The sequence below is a fragment of the Rhea pennata genome, chromosome 15, assembly GCF_028389875.1.
Source record: "Rhea pennata isolate bPtePen1 chromosome 15, bPtePen1.pri, whole genome shotgun sequence".
NCBI lineage: Eukaryota > Metazoa > Chordata > Aves > Rheiformes > Rheidae > Rhea > Rhea pennata.
In genome coordinates, this window is record NC_084677.1 from 19129504 (window position 1) to 19148089 (window position 18586).

Consider the following 18586-nt stretch of genomic DNA (forward strand, 5'->3'; position numbering starts at 1 on the left):
CGCGGCGGCGGCGGCGGCGGCGGCGGCGGCGCCCGGGGGCGGCCCCGGCGCGGCGGCGGCGGCGCCCATGGCCGGGCCGCGGGAGCTGGAGCGGTGGCTCAGTGAGTGCGGGGCGGCGGCGGGGCGCGGGGCGGCGGGGCGCTGCCAGGCCGCCGGCTCGCGGCGGCGCCGGTCCCCGCGGGCGCCCTGCCGCGGCTCTGGGCCGGCGCCTCCTCCCGCCGCCGGGGAGGCTGCTCCGGAGCAGAAAGCGAGCGCTGCCCCGTGCCGGCCGCCCCGCGCGGGCGTCGCGGACGCGGGCGGGCCGTGGGAGCGGCCCGGGCCGGGGGCGCCGCGCGCGGGGCTGCGGCCGCGGCCCTTCCGGAGCGGGCTGCCTCGCCGGGGCTCGCGAAGGCGATCGCTGCTTTGGGCCCCGGGCGGCGCGGGCGAGAGGTGACCCCCGCTGCTTTGCGCCGTTTGGCTGGCGGGTGGAGCTGTGCCCCCTCGCAGCGGGCGTGAGCCTGGCGGAGGAACGAGAGCCTGCTCTGAACGCGGGGCTGTGCCGGCCCTGGAGATAGGCAAGGAGCAGGTGGGCCCCTGGGCAAGCAGCGTAATTGCGTTCATTTCCTGGTGATTCGGGGAAGAGCCCCTCTCCTCTGCAGGGCGAACAAGCCTGCGTGCGTGGCCGGAGGTGCTTGCAAATGCCAGTACCGCCTCAAGCTGCTCCGTCTCTCTCACTCCCCTTCTGCTTGTGCTTCCCCACTTTGCCCCTGTCCTTGCCCCCTAGTCTTGGCACAGCTGTTTGCACAGTGGGTTGGGGAACTAATTCAGCTGAAAAAGAGCATTTCCCCTGATTGCGCTGCGCAGGCACAGGGGGGGACCGCCCCCAGGGAGGGCACGGGCGGCTTAGCCCTGTTGCAGAGTGCTGCGCCTTGCCTGGGTTGCAGCACGGCGAGGTGTGTGAGCTGCCCTGGGAGAGCTGCCCCTAAAAGCGTTTTAACAGTTTCACGTGCTTTGTGCTAAAAGCAGCATCACGCTGTTATTAGTTTCAACACCTCAGTTGATGCCTGTCTTTGACTCTTTGTTGACTCAATGCTGAGTTTTTTAGGCAGATATTAGTAATAGCTGTTTCCTGCTTGTCCTGCATCTCCTGTTTGTTTCTTTTATTAACGAAAAAGGTCTAAAGCAGCCAGTTTAAGCTGTTTTCTGCCTTGTGCCACTCACTTGTACACCTCTCACACTGAGACTATTCTCCTTTTTCTTTTCCTGTGTAAGATAAAGCCACTGACCCAAGTATCCCTGAGGAAAACTGGGAATGCATCCAGCAGTTCTGTGACCAGGTGAACACAGACATTGAAGGGTAAGGCAGACAGACAGTTCTTTGTATTAGCGCTGTGCTGTGCATCTGGTTTGAGCTTATCTCATTACTGAGTGGGGGAAATGAGATCTGTAAACCACAGTTTTGTGAAGCCTGGAGAGACAGCTGGGAGCACTCACTGGTCTCTGTTACTCTTGAAAGTGCCTGTACGAGAATGGGTAAATTACATGCAACAAGGTGTTTATGACAGCATAGTAAGAGATTAAATGTATAGGAATGGGCTATAACTTTGTTGATTGCAAGGCTGGATCCTCTCCTTGCAGTTTGGGGGTGGTGGGTTCTACCTTCTGTGCATTCACCAGCATGTTTGTAGAAGTGGGTAATGATTTTAGCTGTGATGTTTGCAGAGAAGTCCTAAGTGACCTCAGCTGTGTACAGCTGTGGCCTTAGCTATCCCTTTCAGAGAGGCAATATCTCCACTGTGACTTTCTCCACCTTCCAGCTGACAATCTCTAAGTCTTTGTGAAGGAGCAAGAGCTGTGGAGCAAGAGCTCTGCACCCTCTGCCTGCATTCATGTGTCTTGCCCTTTGTGCGTCTAGACCCCAGGTCAGCCCTGTGCCAGAGGAGAGGAGTCTGTGATGTGGCATGTTGTGAATCTGGCAGTTGCTCTTCTCCACAGGGCAAAATTAACAACATTTGTTTTTCTTGGGAATCTGTGCATTATGTGACTTCCTTCTGTTACTCTCTAGCCCATCACTTGCACCAAGGCTGCTGGCGCATAAAATACAGTCACCTCAAGAGATGGAAGCTCTGCATGCTCTAACGGTAAGTGCTTTCATCCACATGCAAAGAGGGCCGTGATAACCTGGAAGTAGTTTGTGGAGTAGAGTCTGTGTTTGTCTCTTCTAACTTTTCCTTTCATGATGAGTACATAAACTAAGGTATAACCAAGGGAATAATTGCTATTCTTCTTTCCCTCGTAGTTCTGCTGAGGTATTTCAGGGGTCTGCAGCTCTTGCTGTTTTGCCTGTGGTCTGTACACATGGTCAGTGACTACAAAAATTATTAGTGATAGGCAGAACAGAACAGTTTAACACAGAAATATGCTCCTTAAGAAATTTGGCCAAAGGAAAAGTGCACGTTCCTGTTGTGCAGCTTCCCCAGTATATCATGCGTGTGTGTGTGTGTGTGTCTGCGTTGAGCTGCCAGAAAATTCGTAGATATAATATCTTAATAACAGAGTTTTTGTTTTTTTTAAAAAAAAATCCTAATGATTGTGTGCACAGTTTCTGTTTGATACCGGTTTATTTTCTGCAGGTGCTGGAGACCTGTGTGAATAATTGTGGTGAAAGGTTTCACAGTGAAATAGCAAAATTCAGGTTTCTGAATGAATTGATAAAAGTGCTTTCCCCAAAGGTAGGTAGTTGTGGTTATGCTGGATAGAGCTGATATAACAGACTGCTTATTTTGGGTGGGATTTGAAAACTTTGAATTCATCTCAAAAAGTAGAACAGAGTTGTTCTTCTGTGCTTCCAAGCACAAGAGCTGGATGTAAATCTCCACGTAAATGATGCAATAATTTTTCTCCTTTTAAGGTTAGCAAGGAAGGGGTATGGGATAGGGAGGAAATGGAGAAAGCATTGAATAATATCTTACTGCACTCTCTGAAAATGTGAGTATGGGGAAGGTGTTTTGTGCCTTGTAGGTCACAACTGCTAACTGACTGAATACAGCAGTATTTATTCTTCTTTTTCTCCAGGAATTCCTCCTGTGGAAAGCTTTTTCCTTTTGTTTCTCCCAGCTCTTCTGTGACAATGAGAGATTCTAGAGGAGCCTGACACTGTTCTTGTTACACCTTGGTCTATGGCTCCTTTGCCCTTCTGGTCAGGGAAATGACAGAGGATAGAGATGACAGGAGCAGCTCTCCCATCTCCATCTCTGTCCACGAGGATAGAGATGACAGGGAAGCCTCTCCTATGTTTTCTTACGATCTGTCCTCAGTGTCTTGTGCACAGGTTGCTATTTTTGTTGCTTCCTCGTGCCAAAAGTCAACTTGAGTTTGGGTCCTGTTCTTCGGGCAGATTCAGATTAAATAGGGGAAGGAGGACCGGGCTTCAGCAGCACTTCTATTGAGAGTGTTGAGCAGTCAGGCAGAAGGCTCTGAGCCACCACTGTATATGCCCAGGGAGCTACAGCACTGCCTGAAGAACGAGGTTGGAAAGGATCACCTATACCTGATGTGGAAACTGTGAAGTCCCTTCTTGCTGCTCCACTTCTCAGCTTGGGATGCATTCATTCCTGCTTCCTGCTTTGGAGCACTTTGCCTCCTAAGTGTAATCTTTACTTCTTAGACGAGAAGCAGCTAGCAGAAATGGGAATTTCAGTTTGAAAAGTGAAACAAGCTGCAAATTCAGAGTCAATGCACTATGGTGCTCTGGTAGCTTCTTTATCAATGAGAAGTGGAGTCCTGTTGCATCAGAGACTGAGTAATCTTCACACTCTTCTTTGCAACAAGTAGCAGAGCTGGGACTTTTAAGCAATTCAGTGATTGATTTCCTTTTTAATGAGAATGGTACACGTTTACCCCTTAGGCTTCATTTTCCATTATGTTATGTCCGTTCAATGGCAGAGGAGCTTCACTGATTTTGGGGAAATGAAGCCAAACAGTAAAAAAACTTTTCTCTTGATCCCAGGTTTGGGAAAGCTGTTTCAGTGAAATAACAAAGTTTAAAGAGGGTAATACTATGGAGAGTTTTGCTTGCTATTTTGACAGAACAGATGTTGTTATATGAGTTTAAAATGCTTAGTGGTTTTGAAATTCACATGTGGCTTTTTTTTTTTTTTTTAATCACTCTTCCAGGTATTTTTATAGTATATTAAAGTGGCTGCTCAAAGGCAGTAATGAGATCAGAGAAAATTTTCAAATGCTGAGAAAAGACAACTACTTTCACTTCTAGGTTTGTTCAGTTTTCATTTGCCTGGGTCTCGCTGAGGCCATTGGTGCCATTTGCATTGCAAACAGTTAAAAGGAATGTTTAAAGTCCAGCACAGAACTATTTTCACTAAAATCAGAAAAACTACTCTTGGTTTCAAATAACTGATTGGAGAAGTTTTGAAACAGTTTCTTTTTGATTGTCGTATAATATCTATGTAGTTGTCATACACTTGTAGCATTCCACTTATTTACAGACACAACTCACACTATTGCATACATGCTATTTCATCTACCGCAAAATAATGCAGTTGACAGCACTGTGAATAATGCGTTAGGAATCCATTTGCTACATGATCTCTGCATGTAAACAACTTGGCTCTAAACCTGTATGTCATATCTGGCATTAACTGGCTATCAACTTTTTTTTCTTATTGAAAATTTTTTGTTTTCAGCACCATGGAACCTGGTCTTCAGAAAAAGTCAAGTCAAGAGTCACAGAAATAATATTCAGTTGGACAGTTTGGTTTCCTCAGGAAGTTAAAATCCAAGATGCTTATCAGATGCTGAAGAAACAAGGTTTAATTCTGTTATTTCAGTTTCCTTTTTAGCCTTCAAAGTCATGTGGTTTCAGACCACAGATATCTCTCCTCTTTACTTTTGTGACTCAGTCTTTTCCATAAAATATTATGTGTAAAGAAGGAAGGACAAAGGCCACGCTTACAAGGCTATTTGGGCACTTAAGGATGCACCTAATTGTTTAAAGAGATTTACTGAAGGATTGCCATATTGAGTCAAAGATCAGTCTAATCTTGTGGCCCCTGTTCACACAGGACTCACCACTGTTGCTTAGGGAAAAATTACAGGACAAATTCAGAGTGATCTTTGCCCTGGAGTACTCTTCTAGGCTTATCAAATATGGATTTAGAGAGATCCTAAGTCAGATTTCTCATCCATACCATCATATTTAATAGTCCTCAATGGTATTTTCATCAATAAGTTTGTCCAATCCCTTCTTGATATCTTGTGTAATAAATTTCATAATTTAAGAAAATATCATAATACTTTCCATAGGAGTTCAGGGGAGTTAGGCACCTTGTTTAGGTGCTTCCCACTAGGTTTACTCTGTGCATCCTTAAGGATCTAAGTGGCTTTGCAAGTCTTCCCTTAAACTGTACTCTAGAAAGCTTTGTCACCATGATTACAGTTCCTCTGTGCAGCTGTTGTCTGCAGGTTGGGCCATTGCCATGACACCAGGCACGTGTGCTGAGCAGGGGCATGGGATTGCTGGTGCTGCGGTGTTGAACACTTGGTGCAGTATGCCTACTGCTGCAGAGAGCATGCTGATCCCTGAGCTTGCTAGACTTCAGGAAAGGCCAGGGACTGGGATGGCTAGAGCAGAATATGCTGCTGCTGACTATTTAGTAGCGAGAGGGAAGGGCTGCAAGATCGCACAGTGATGTAGCGTTGTCTGCTCCTTTGTGGCTGTGAGAGTGAGGCAAGCGACATGTCTGCTGAGACCAGAGGAATCGGAACCTGCCTGGGAAGTGGCAGCCAGAGTATCTTCCAGCTGCCAGTGCTGACAGCCAGGAGATCACAGGGGAGCACTCGCTGAGGGTAGCTCAGTGACTCTGGCCCAAGACGCAAGGACAGTGCATCAGTCAAGTGACAGCAGCACAGGTCTGATTAATCAGGAGGCTCCTGCTGAGTCAGCCAGGGTCATACTGTGGTCTCGCATGTGACTGCCTGCTGTTTGCAGCCCCTGGCACGATCCACCTCCACCGTAAGTGCAGAGAGAGCCTGCAGGTATGCAAGAGGGGGAGAATGTCACAGCATCGCTGCTGTCATTAAGGGTTCCTTTACTGCTTGATTGTGTTAGTCTGTTGCCCTACATTTTATGGCTGTGCTAATTGTGACAATCATGCATGCTTGGAGATAAATACTGATGTGCTCCCAGTGCTCTCTCTATGAGGAGATTCTAGAAATTCACCCAGAGGAAACTCATCCTTGTTTTGTTTTCTGCCCTGAAAATCTCATTTGGCCTTTGCTTAATTCACAGAAGAGAGGGAAATCTTTTGGTCTGAAATGTGTGCTAAGGCAACTCTTTGCTTCTGCATCTCATTCTGTAAAATTTTGGGGAGGATTGGAGGAACTAAATGCAAAATCCAATGCACTGTTGAGCATTGGTGTTTTAACAGCTCAGGCATCTCTGAACAAATGTTATTACCCATAACAGGGATTGTAAAAGAAGATCCCAAATTACCAGAAGACAAAATTTTACCTCCCCCTTCTCCAAGACCTCAGAATTCTATTTTTGACACAGATGAAGAGAAATCCAAGGTAAACCTTAAGCTTTTCATGTCTTGCTCTCCCCCGATTTTTACTGTTTGAGAAAACAATCAGTCATATATTGGATTTTTTTTGTTGTTGTTTCAGACAGAATATATTCAGAATAATGCTAATACTTCTTGCTGTACAAGAGCTAGTTATTAGAATTGCTTGAGAACTCTTTGATGCTATGTCAGAAAATTTTACTTAGTCAGAAATGAAACTTTTTGTAGAGATAGATCACTTTCTCTTAAACTTTCTGGAAGGAAGGTTTCTCTGGTCCCAACAGAAGTACTAGACAGACTCCTATTTCCTAAGTAGCCTGTTAGTTAGAGTGCTCCTGTGGAATACCTGGGTTCAGGTCATTCTCTGCCTGTTTCTCACATTCCTAATAGCAATCATCAGCTTTTGGGCTGTGCCAGAAAGGGTTGTTTTTTTTGTTTTAATCTCTCCTTTTAAGCTGCTTTTTTTTTCTTTTCTTTTTTTTTTAATAAGTACATCCATGTTCAATACAGGGGCTTGAGCTTATATCTCTTGTATCCTAAGAGAATGCCTTAACCACTGGGCTATTGAGGGCCCAGTATTTGTGTATTCATGGTTTGTGGACAATAGACCAGAAGAGGGGGAGAGACACCAGTGGTACAGTCTGAGCCTGTATTCAGGGCATTCTTAGGAGTCCTCATGGTTCAAGAACTTGCTGAGTTTCCTGCAGCTCAGCTTTTACTTTTTGTGTGAAACTTCAGGAAGTCTCAGATTCATCCCATGTTAGGATGATAACATTTTGAAATCTTACAAATAAATAGTCAATGTGAGCAAGTACTGAGGAACCAGAGGACTTTAGTTACACTACTGTTAGAAATGGGGAAATGCAAAGGGTTAAGGAGCTCTTCTACAAAGAGAGAATCTCTGTTAGATGCAGGTTTGTTTTTCCTCCAAGCTTAACCTGTAGATATTACCTGTTTCACTCATGCACCATTGACTTCTGTTTTGCTGCCAGTGTGTGCAGGCAGCTGCAGGAGGCAACAATATAATTTTGATTAGATTGAGATATGAGCCCACATATTCTAGGATTACAGAAATTATTGTGACTGTGGGTGTGTCTGCTTATTTTCTCTTAATTGATGTGCATCTGTAGTATGGTGCCTAGGGAATGTTGTCCACATTGTTCTCTAATACTCTCTGTTCAACAGCTCTTAGCAAGACTTTTAAAGAGCAACCATTCTGAAGACCTGCAAGCTGCCAACCGCCTTATCAAGAGCATGATTAAAGAGGTAGGCACCAGGAAGAGCTGACAGCTGCTCAGGTCAGAAGCTGTGCTCACAGCAGAGGAGGAGTGGAACTGACTTCACAGTTCAGTTTTTGACAGTGGGCCCTCTATAAATGAACTGCATAATGCCTGTCACCTTATTGGTATTAAAAGGAATACCAACGGGTAGGTCATGGGAACCTGGCAGTGAAGTAAGGTGAACAGTTTAAGTGCCCCAGATGAGGGGCCATTTCCAATATTTTGTTATTCCAATGTCACAGTGCAGGACTGTCTTATTTTGTGTTCCCCTAAAATAAACTCTTGTCAAGAAAAGGGAGTATTTGTACCCAGGAACCTGACATGTCAACAGGAAATAACCCCCCCCAACAAGTGTGATTGAGTGACACAGCCAAGCATGTGCACTGGTGGTACTAACCAAATCATCTGCTTTTATTTTATTTTGCATCAAAGGAACAAGAAAAATCAGCTAAAGTTTCTAGAAGAGTGAATACAATCAGAGAGGTTTCTGAGAAAGTTAAACTCATGGATGAATTACTGGACAGCTACAAGAGACAAGAATTATCCAAATCTGACCGTGACATTCTACAGGTGAATGTTCCTTTTTCCTGCGTAAGAGAGTCTTTTGGCTGACTATAGCTGGGAGAGCCTAGGGCAACAAGACTCAAAGGGTAGCAAAGTGCACTGAACTTCGGCATAGGCAAGAGCATTAGAACAGCAAAAGTAGCTTCTAAAACCTGGGTGAATGGTACTTCCCATCAGTCTAATGGAAATTGAAACGGAGCTGTCTCCTCCTGTGTCAGTTTGGTTTTCTCTTGCTATGTCAGTTGATTTTCTTTCCAGGTGAGCTGCTTTTATTGTGGTGTCTTATGGGGAAATGGTTCCAATAGTGGATTAACACAAGGGAATTTCCTTAAGCCCAGTTTAAGTAAGAACTTCTCCTTCTGTGGCTGTGTGTGACTCACTATATACAGCAGGGTTTGGAGCTGGCTCCCTTTGGGAGGGCTGAGGCCATGAAAGGTGTAAGAGACTATAGTTTCAGATGGAAAAAAGTGGCTGCCTCCATGCCACCTCCTCTCTAGAATGTCGAGAAGGGTGCAATACAGGATTTTGCATTCTCTGTGTTGGCTGGAATTGGTGGTCGTAACACTTGCTTCTGAGTACTGTGATTGATCCATTTGCTCCTGGATACAGCATCTTTTAAACTGGGTAATTTTATAGTGGTCTGTCTTACACTTGTATGCACAGAGAGGATATGATTGCTAGGGAGATTCTAGCAAAACGTCTTTGTCCCAGTGGCCGTACTTCCAGTTCACCGTGGATTTTAACAGTGCAATAACTTGCAGTAACTATCAGCATTGGTAGTCGCTGTCCAGACCTGAGCAGAAAGACCATCTTGCTATTCTAGAGGTAGCATCACTTACAGGTGGTCACATGGGCGGAGAAAAGTATTCAAAGTATCTGGGATTTTTTGAGCAAGTGACATGAAACATTTTCATCCACAGAATCTGTTTGAACGCTGTGAGAAGCTCAGGCCACTGCTCTTTCGCCTTGCCAGTGAAACAGTTGATGACGATGAGGCTTTAGGTAATGTTCAATAAAATATGGTACTAAAACTCCCTTCTTTGATCTCTGCTGTCCAAATCCCGCTGTTCGCTTAAGCAATGTTAAGTCCCACAGAACTGTGCAAGCTTGTGACAGCACTGAGCTGGACTGATACCCCTCATTCCTGAGCAGCAGTGGCTCTTGCCTAATGCACATAGAAAAGCCCACATCTTCAGAAGCCCATCTCATTCCATAGCTGGCGCACTCCTCCCTGCTATTCAAGTTCTCTGCAATGCCAACCCTTGCTGTTCTGGGCTTCTACTCTACATTTACTGGGAGGAAAAACTTTGAAAGGCTGCCATTTTATGAGATGAGAGTTCACCTCCAAAGTTATTTTGCTTAGCTAGATTAAAACACTGGATTTCTGACTGTGAGTCAAGGCTGTCCTTGGGTTTCTTTGCATTTAAGTTCCTCTATCTTTGTTTTGAGAAGTGGGATATTCCCTTCCCCTGGGAATGCTTAGGCACTTGCTATGGTTGGGCAGAGCTTCCCACTTTCACTTTTAAATCATGACCATGGAAGTGGTGTAAGACTCCTCCCACCTCTCCCTTAGGAAGCTGTTCGTTTTGACTTGGAGTCCAAAGTTAAGCAATGAATCCGGTTTCTTTCAGCTGAGGTTGTTTCACAGTTTGTGAAGTCGTAGTGTTCAGAGAACAGAAGTACTTTGAAGTGTTTTCACTAGAGATACTGAAGTTTTCTTATCACATAAACATAGAAGAGAGAACAATGTTTTAGAATGTTTTTTGATTTTTGTAGATATTATAATAAGGAGAGCCATATGAGCAGAATATGTGCATTCCACAGTTGTGAAAGCTAGCTCTTCCCAGAAGATTGCATTTTACAGTCTTGTGTGTCTGTCTTGAAAACATAACTGAAGTGTAAACTTCACTGGAATGATGTCTTGCCGAAAATGCAGACACCTTGAACAGCAGTCATGAGAACTAAGCTCTTGTCATGCCTCAAACCTCCCATTCATACCCACAAATGCCAGGGTTCTTTAGTTTTACAATGTTGGATTGTAGGCTCAAGTACACTCATAAAACTTGCACACAACAACAAAGTGACTAAGAGATGGCAGGAACTGCAAGTACTTTGGAGGTTTTGGAGCAGCAGGGATGGCGGGTTGGGTGGAAGGTGGTTAGTTTTGGGGGGTGTTTTATTTTGGTTTTTATTTAAGTCTTTGCTGTTTGCTTCCCTCCTACTCTTTTATGTCCTGCAGATCAGTCCTCTTCTATGTGTTTCTTGATTATTACCTGAGTTAACTTCTTCCTTCCTAATCATCCTTGATTTGCAACCTCAGCACTGAAATATTAATAGGAAAATAATTTGTAAGACATGGGTGATGGTCCTGCTGTGCTCAGCACTAGTAAGGTCTCCATTGGAATACTGTGCCTGGTTTCAACACCACATTCTAATATGAAGAAAATCCACAATAGCATAATAAGAATGCCAGGAGCTTTGGACTATGTTGCTTATGGCAACATAGGGCTATGCTGTGGCTTAGGGCAAAAAGAATAAAAATGTTTTCAGACCAGAAAACAAGCCTGGTAAGAGACATCCATTAACGTGTACTTAAGATAAACTTGGATGCTGATTTGTTGTCCTCTAAAACTACTGGGGAGAGGACAAGTAGAAATGGGCTTCATTTGCAGGAAAGCAAATTTCAGCTGGACCAGAGAGAAACTTTTGACTACTTTGGTAGTCATATTTGCTGAAATGTTTCTTTTTTGGATGTGTTTTGAGCAAATACTTATTGTATAAGAAGAAGCTGCCAATGTATGGCTTGAATCTTGAATTGTATTTATTTGTATTTTTGATTTTACTCTCTCTGGGTCTGAAAAAAAAATCATAGTGTTCAGAGAGCTGTTATTAAATAGAATCTAGCCAGTATCTTGGGCCAGATTGTCCTACGGGACTTTGCTCTAGGCAAGTTCTTAGATGCAGTCTGGTTTTCTCACAGACAGTTTGGAAAGTGTCATGGAACCAACTCTTGTGCTAGAACATTAATATTTTGTTTCGTATCTGGTTTTCCAGCTGAAATGCTGCAGGCCAATGACAAGCTCACACAGGCACTTGGACAGTACAAGCGGATTGTAGCCAGCCATGAAGACAGTGGTGGAGGTTCAGGAGCCAACTCCACTGATGCACCAGGTAAAGAGAATTCTGCCGTGTTCCGTGACAGCTTGCTTCTGTATATTATTTATGAATGGACCTTGGAAGGGAAATGGTTCTCGGAGACCAAATGTGCAGAAGATTCTAAAACAGGAAAATATGTTTGGATTTTGATGTCTTTCCTCCTAGCCTGGGAGACCGATAGCATTGATGTTCGGGAAAGGGAACAGATTTTTCGACATTACCTTGTTCGTAGTGAAGTAGATACATAGATATCTAATTACTCTAGATGTCTTGGTTTTCTTTTGCAGATTTCTTCTATGCAAGTACAATCTAGTTTGTACCTTTTTCATTGTTCTCTTATAAAAATTCAATGAGATATTTCAGATTGAAAAAAAGGCATGGTAAACAGTACAGAAATGAAGGCATCACCAAATCCAAAGGTGGAACTTGAACACTTACCCCTCTTGAGTCTTTCAATAAAATTTGGGAAAATGGGACTCGATCCTTTTGATATCTGAAAGACATGAAACAAGGAGGAAACTTCCAAGTTTTTCTGTTCATCCAAAAAAAAAAAAAAAAAAAAAAAAAGCGAAGGAGAAAAAAGCATAAGACAGAACACAGTTCTTCAAAGACCAGTATAGGACAGCTCCTTCTGTAGAGCAGTGGCAGGGTATGTTGTTCACTTTCTCAGCCCTGGGAGGTGCAGTGCTAACCTGTTATCTCAGCTCTCTCTGTAGCAAGAATGTTACAAGTTAGTGCCAGCAGTGCACTGAGGCAGTTTAGATGTAGTGACAAAATGCTGCCTGACTTGATATACCAGCAAATAATTGTTTCATATCTAGCTCTTGAGAGAGCTTTGCTTTATCCTGCTAGCCAGCCTGGATTTAGGTGAAAGGAGGATAATCTCAGTCACATTTCAGCCACCTTCAAAACACAGTTGTGAAATGTTTCACAACTTAGTTTTGCTGACAAGCTGTGGTGTTAGAAGAAGAGGTAGTTTCTTTCAGTTAAACTAATGGGTTTCACAATTTGAGAGTTTATCAGGGAGTCTATAATCATCTGCGTTTTCTTTTACATATATTGACTGAAAATGTTCCTGAATTTCTTCACCTGTGAGTCCTTTAGAGCATGCTTGAACCCACACATACTCTCTTCCTTGCAGGGTTAGTCTCTTTAACACTTTCTACTATTTTCAAAGCATGTCAGATACCCCCAAGACGGATGAAGAGCTATACACTGATTGACTTCTCAGAACTGGAGGCAACATCCCAGTCTCCCACAGACCAATTTGCAAAGATAATCCCTGCCTCCCGGCACAGCAGCACGACCTCAACCTCTACCTCTCTGCTTGATGAGGAGTTAACATCACTAGGTTTGTATGTGCAGCTCAGTACAGTGTTATTCCTGTTACCAGTGTTCATAGTATTTAATGAAGATAGAAGAACTTTGATTTTGATGTTGGTCCTAAGAGAAGGCAGAACCTTTTAGCTAAGGCAAGTGCCGTAAGTTTTCAATAATCTAGTTTGTTTAATGGTGTTAGACTGCAGTCTAACTGCTATTAAGCACCACAGGAAGATCGTGGTTAATGAAAAACTCTTGCCTTCTATAATTGGTCTGTGCTTTTGGTATTTTCCTTAGATTTCATCAACTCTCCCGTTGTACAGAAACCACCACATGATTTTGGCTTAGCAGAGGTGAGTAATCCTTATATACTTTAGTCCCTACTGTAGAAAGGACAAAAATTGCATCAGGTTCTTGATCTCATAGTTTTCACTGGCTGCCTTGTTTTGTACCACCCTATTCTGAAGGGAAACTAAAATTCTCCTGCTCTGCAGTGAAATTCTGCTGCAATTTGCCACCAAATTAGTCATATTTATTCCTAGTTTAAGTTCTGCTTAAAAATAAGATTCTTTCCAGTTGGGACAAGTTGATTTTTGTTGATGTAACATAGCATGAGCTAGAAGTGACTTATTTTTCAGGCTGCTGTACACAATGGATATAGTGAAATTGTAAGTGCCATGCAAACAGTGGGACTGAAGGAGAGCTGGGAAGACAGCTGTTTAGAGAAGAATGAATTTCAGGGCCTGGCTGAGCAGCTATCTCCACCTTCCAGGATGAAGACATTATCCTTGTAAGCAAACTCTGTGCAATAGAGCCTGACTTTAGAGTTCAGGAATATTCTTTTACAGCAGTGAGGTTTAGGAAAGTCTTTAAATACAACTAGTTAATGAAGGCAAGCTATCCATGGACACATCAGCTCTTAAGCAGCAATTATACACCTGTTAATTCTGACTGCATAATTGCACACAAGGACCTTCCAGGGGAACAGTTCCTGTGAATTAGTAACAAGGTGTTCTTGAGCTAAAGGAATAAAAACTTTACAGTCAGGTCTTATTATAATAATTTGTGACTCATAAAATACTTTGACCAGCTTTCTTCAGCCTTGACAAAATAGTTTCCAAGGCACTCAGTTAATAGGGGATGACCCAAATTAGTCATCCACAGAGCTTCAGAACGGGTGACCATTTTGAGAAACTCATCCAGTCTGCCATAATATAGGCCAGCAATTTTTACTGGAGATTCCTAGCCTCTTGCACTGTCTTTGAGCTATTTTTTAACCTTACTGATTAGAGCTCCAGAGCCACCTGCATATGGGGAGAGCAGACTTCCAAAGCTCTGGAAACCAAAGTCCACCTTAATGAATGCTGAAACAGCAGCTTCTTCTATGTACAATAGGGACCATTTTCAAATTTCACAAGAACACACGGAGCTTAAGCTTGTGCTTTCTTTATACCTAAAAGGGACTGAGGGATCAGGAATGCAAAATGGACCTATCAGAGGATGGTATATATCGTATAATATCTCCAGTTAATATAAGCTTTCTCCATGCTTTTCTTTCCAGGGATTTATCACCAATGAAATTGCACTTTCCAGATCTTGCAGATAGCTCAGTGGCAGAAACTTCGTTCTCCAGCCTAGGCTATGAGCTGAAGCCTGCTGCCTCTTTGCATCCAGCCTCCCATGATGCTTCTCTAGCAAACCTTTTTGTCCCTTTAACTTCAATTACACCGAGTAAGTGCAATATTTCTTGTGCCCCAACTCTGCTTAATGGAGCTCTTCTGTGATTTTTGCAGGGGAGCAAGCCAAGGTAGCATCGTGCTTTGGGGGTCAGCTGGACAAAAATAATGACTATTCTGTGAAGTACTTGCTGCATCTGAGAATTCCTGCAAGTGTTAGGAATCATGTTGTGGAAACATCCTTGTCCTCGATTCTCAGTAGTCGGCAGTTTTGTGCCCTGGGTAAAGTCTGTAGTGGGCTTCTGAACTGTTTGGCCTTAGCACCTTTATTCAAGTTTCAGGCAGCTCTTCTCTAGGATTTTTAAAGATATCTGTGGGTGAGAGTTGTCTCACTCCCTAAAGCAGAGCTCTTTTTTCCTCCTCTGCTTTTTGATTTAATGCCTAGCCCCATGTCCACTTACAGGGTACATAGCACCACAGTGTCTCGTAGCAGGGTGTGTCCTATTAAAGGAGGCCTGCAAAGCTTTGGCCATTGTTACTCTTGGAAGAGAGGGAAGAGAAGAATTTAGCAGATTTTGGAAAGGCTGGATGAAAGTCAGGTGTGGATTTACCAGGTAATGGCAATAAGGGGCTAAGTCTTGTAATGTGCTGCAGAATTATACTTGGCCTTTCCCATTGTATCTCTATTAGATCCTTACCTGACATCTCTGACTATTAATATCTGAACTACCAGTCTCCCCATCTCTATTTTAGACATTCAGAATTCACTTCTCTGCCTCAGAGGCAAAATGTAAATCACAGGTAAGTGCATATGCTGCTTGGCCTATCAGTTTATTGGAGAAAGTAATATTTGCATGAGTGTTTCTTTTTTGCTGTTCCTTTATCCTGTCCCCACTGTTCTGCCTCAGAAGGGAGGGGCAATTCCAGGCTTTGGGCCTTACCCTCCTTTTGTCTTCGGCAGGCAGTATCTGTCCACTTACTGTGTATGATCAAAATGGTTTCAAGGCTATGCTCCACTTCTCCAAAGACCCAGCTCCTGGCCGACCAGATGTGTTAGTGATGGTTCTTTCCATGCTGAGCACATCATCTCAACCAATTAAGGACATAATGTTCCAGGCTGCAGTCCCAAAGGTGAGAAGCCTGTGATGAGCAAATGAGAATGGGACTACTCAGAAATGTCCTGAGAAGGTTTACTATTTCTTGCTTAGCATTTGCCTTGATTATTGGAAATTGCATGGCTCATTTCCTCTGAACTGTGAACCTGTTGTGTGCTGGTGCCTTTGTCCCAGTTGCCTGTTCCAGATTATATCCCAGATCTTGAGAGAACTAAACAAGGCTCCAGACATACTGCTTTAACCCACTGTGTAAAGCCTCTGTGGGGGCAGCATGCAATTGTCTATTTAGGAATATCTGCTTTTAGATGTAGGCCATGGAAAGGGATGCATTTCATTAAAACTTTTGCAGAGTTGATTAAAGGAGCCATTGATGCAGTTACATGCAACTGTTTGTCTCGACCATATACTAGTAGCAAGAACCTAAATGCAGAAGCAGGACTTCTCTGGAATCCCCCTGCTTTTTAGACAAAATTATAGTGATTCTTTTTCATCCACATGTGAAGGATGGTTTCAGCAGAGCAGAACAGAGCGCTCCGTGGCTGTTCCTTTTAGCACTTAACTGCATTCAGGGTATGTTAGTCTCACTGTAAATGAGAAAATCTGCTTGACGTATCTTTAACTAGCTCTGTGGTTTGGTAGTGCAGCCAGCCCTTTTTCACTGTGGATCAAAATGTGTCCCCTTTGCTTTCTCTTTCAGACTATGAAAATAAAGTTACAACCAGCGTCTGGTTCTGAGCTTCCTGCCTTCAGCCCTTTTCTTCCTCCAGCAGTGATATCCCAAGTCCTGTTGCTAGCCAATCCACACAAAGTATGTGTGAGTGCTAATGCTGGTGGATCACTTTGAATGTGACTGTAATAAGTGGGGTATTTGTATGAAAAATGGAGAAAGTAATATTAGTGAGAAGCTGCAGGTGAGAGAGAGCAGTCTGGGCTGTGCTGGGAAGAAACATTTTCCCCACTGAAACAGCTTTTCACAGCTATAACCTGAAGGATGAACGGCACGTGCTGTGCTGCCTCAGTCTGCCCACAGTAACGGCATCTGGCAGACACTGCAGATGTTTGTAGCTAATGGAATGTGAGGCCACCGAAGGCACAACCCACGGGTGGCAGTTCTGTTGCACTGATGAATAATTACAAGATAGAAGATTGGTGTAAGGAGTCCTCTGCTACTGAGGAGACTGGCCAGGCCTGGGTTTCCAAGCATGCCCCTGTGTGGTTTGCAAAACAGTCTTCCTCCCAGTTGTTCCCCTCACATGTAATGATGATCCAGGCCTTGTCCCATGCAGAGCTTCTGCATGGCTGCAGTGCTACATTCCCCTTTCTGAGCATGATTCACTGCAGCAAAGCTGTGAAAGATGAGAGAGAAAGAGACCCACAAATCTGCAGCATAACATGCCCTCTGTATTTCTTTTTCTCATAGGATCCCATCCAACTAAGATATAAATTAATGTTCGTGCAAGGTGTCAAGCCCTTCAGTGAAGTGGGAGAGGTGACTGGCTTCCCAGAAGCAGAGCTCTGGGGCAGAAGCTGAACTTCGTGAGCCTTGGACATTGCCATATTGCCTTATAGCAGTGGATGGGGAGTGAAGGCAAGGGGAGGGATTGCGTGACAGGAATGCCAGCCTGGGTTCATTAACAGCACCTTTTCTCAGGTTCTGTTGTCTCCTCCTTGCTCTTGGTTTCTTTGCACATGTCTGGCAGGAGGAGCGTAAAGTAGCTGCTTCTGCACAAGCCTTTTTATATAGCTGACCCTGCTTTACAGGAGATAGTATTCTGCAGAGCCCTGCAGTTTGGGAGCCTGGTTGCTTCTTTCATTCAAATGTTTCCTGCTGCTTTCTGGGCCAGTTTTCCATGTTTCACTTTACATTTTTTTTCTGAGTGAAAAAGGAAAAGAATTATCAAGAATCAGACCTTTTGCAAGACTGCTTAGCACCAGGAAAGAGTCCATGCCAGGTATCTACCCACTGTGTTTTCACTGGTGTCTGTATGCTAATGTGCAGATAAGAACATAAGAAATGGTGAGACTGGGCTATGCAGGCTCAGGTGAATGTGGTTTATATGGCCATGTACAAAGTAGAGAGTAAATAGAGGAGGACTTTTGGGCCAATCCATGAGAGAAACCTGCCGAGCATTACCAGCTTCTGTGTCAGTAGGACCTAGCTCCAAACTTGCTCTTGCCATGGCTGCTTCTTCTGGGCCTTCTCAGCTCACAAGATGTTTCTGGGGCAGCCAGGGGATTTCTCCTTGATAAAGCCGCTTGCTGTATGTGCGCTGAGCGGGTTTCATGACTGCATAAAACCAAAGCTGTTCTGAGATTTTATTTTCTATTGTTGTTTGTTGCTTTTGTTAAAAGTCCCTTGAATTTCCCGTTGAGGGAGTGAAGGGGGAAGTTAAGAGCTGATTTGTTATGTCGGCTGGGTAACGTTGACCAAGTGACCCCTACTGATTAAGAAGGGAAAACGTTCTGTGGAGCGTGGCAGGACAGCTGCCTCCCGAACTGCTCTGTTTTCCGGGTAGACTGAGGTCCCTGCTGGCTCGGGGGAAATTTGCTCATCCTGACGGCTGATGGTGCTGTTGTGTTCGGGCCGCCCTGGGTCACGGCTGCCGCCTCGCTTTCCTCCAGAAGCCGCTGCGTCTTTCGGACGGAGCCCGGCTCAGCTGCGGGCGGCGCGGCCCGCTGCCCCCGGCCGCCGTCTCTCCGCCCCGCAGACCCCGGCCTCCCCGCGGGAGCGCAGCGGGGCGGCCCGGGCCGGGCCGAAAGCCGGGGCCGCCCCGCCGGGCCGGGCCGGGCCCCCTCGGCCGCGGCGCCTAGCAACGGCCGGGCCGCGGCGCCTAGCAACGCCCCGCCCCCGGGCCGAAGACGAGGCTGCGGACGGTGGCCGGCGGGTGCCACGCTCCTGCTGCGTAGCTGGGTAC

The 18586-nt window shown here is 44.7% G+C and overlaps 1 protein-coding gene across 1 annotated transcript; it reads left to right on the plus strand.

Moving 5' to 3' along the window:
- The first annotated feature begins 36 nt into the window (after nt 1-36).
- GGA2 (golgi associated, gamma adaptin ear containing, ARF binding protein 2) lies at nt 37-17990 on the plus strand. The gene is made up of 17 exons (XM_062587931.1): nt 37-101; nt 1252-1336; nt 2045-2120; nt 2613-2711; nt 4683-4806; nt 6464-6567; nt 7746-7826; nt 8273-8410; nt 9325-9406; nt 11459-11575; nt 12738-12911; nt 13178-13233; nt 13519-13670; nt 14442-14611; nt 15518-15687; nt 16369-16479; nt 17092-17990. Exons 1-17 carry the CDS (start codon nt 68-70, stop codon nt 17200-17202), a joined length of 1884 nt encoding a protein of 627 aa, XP_062443915.1. The 5' UTR covers nt 37-67; the 3' UTR covers nt 17203-17990.
- The last annotated feature ends 596 nt before the right edge of the window (nt 17991-18586 follow it).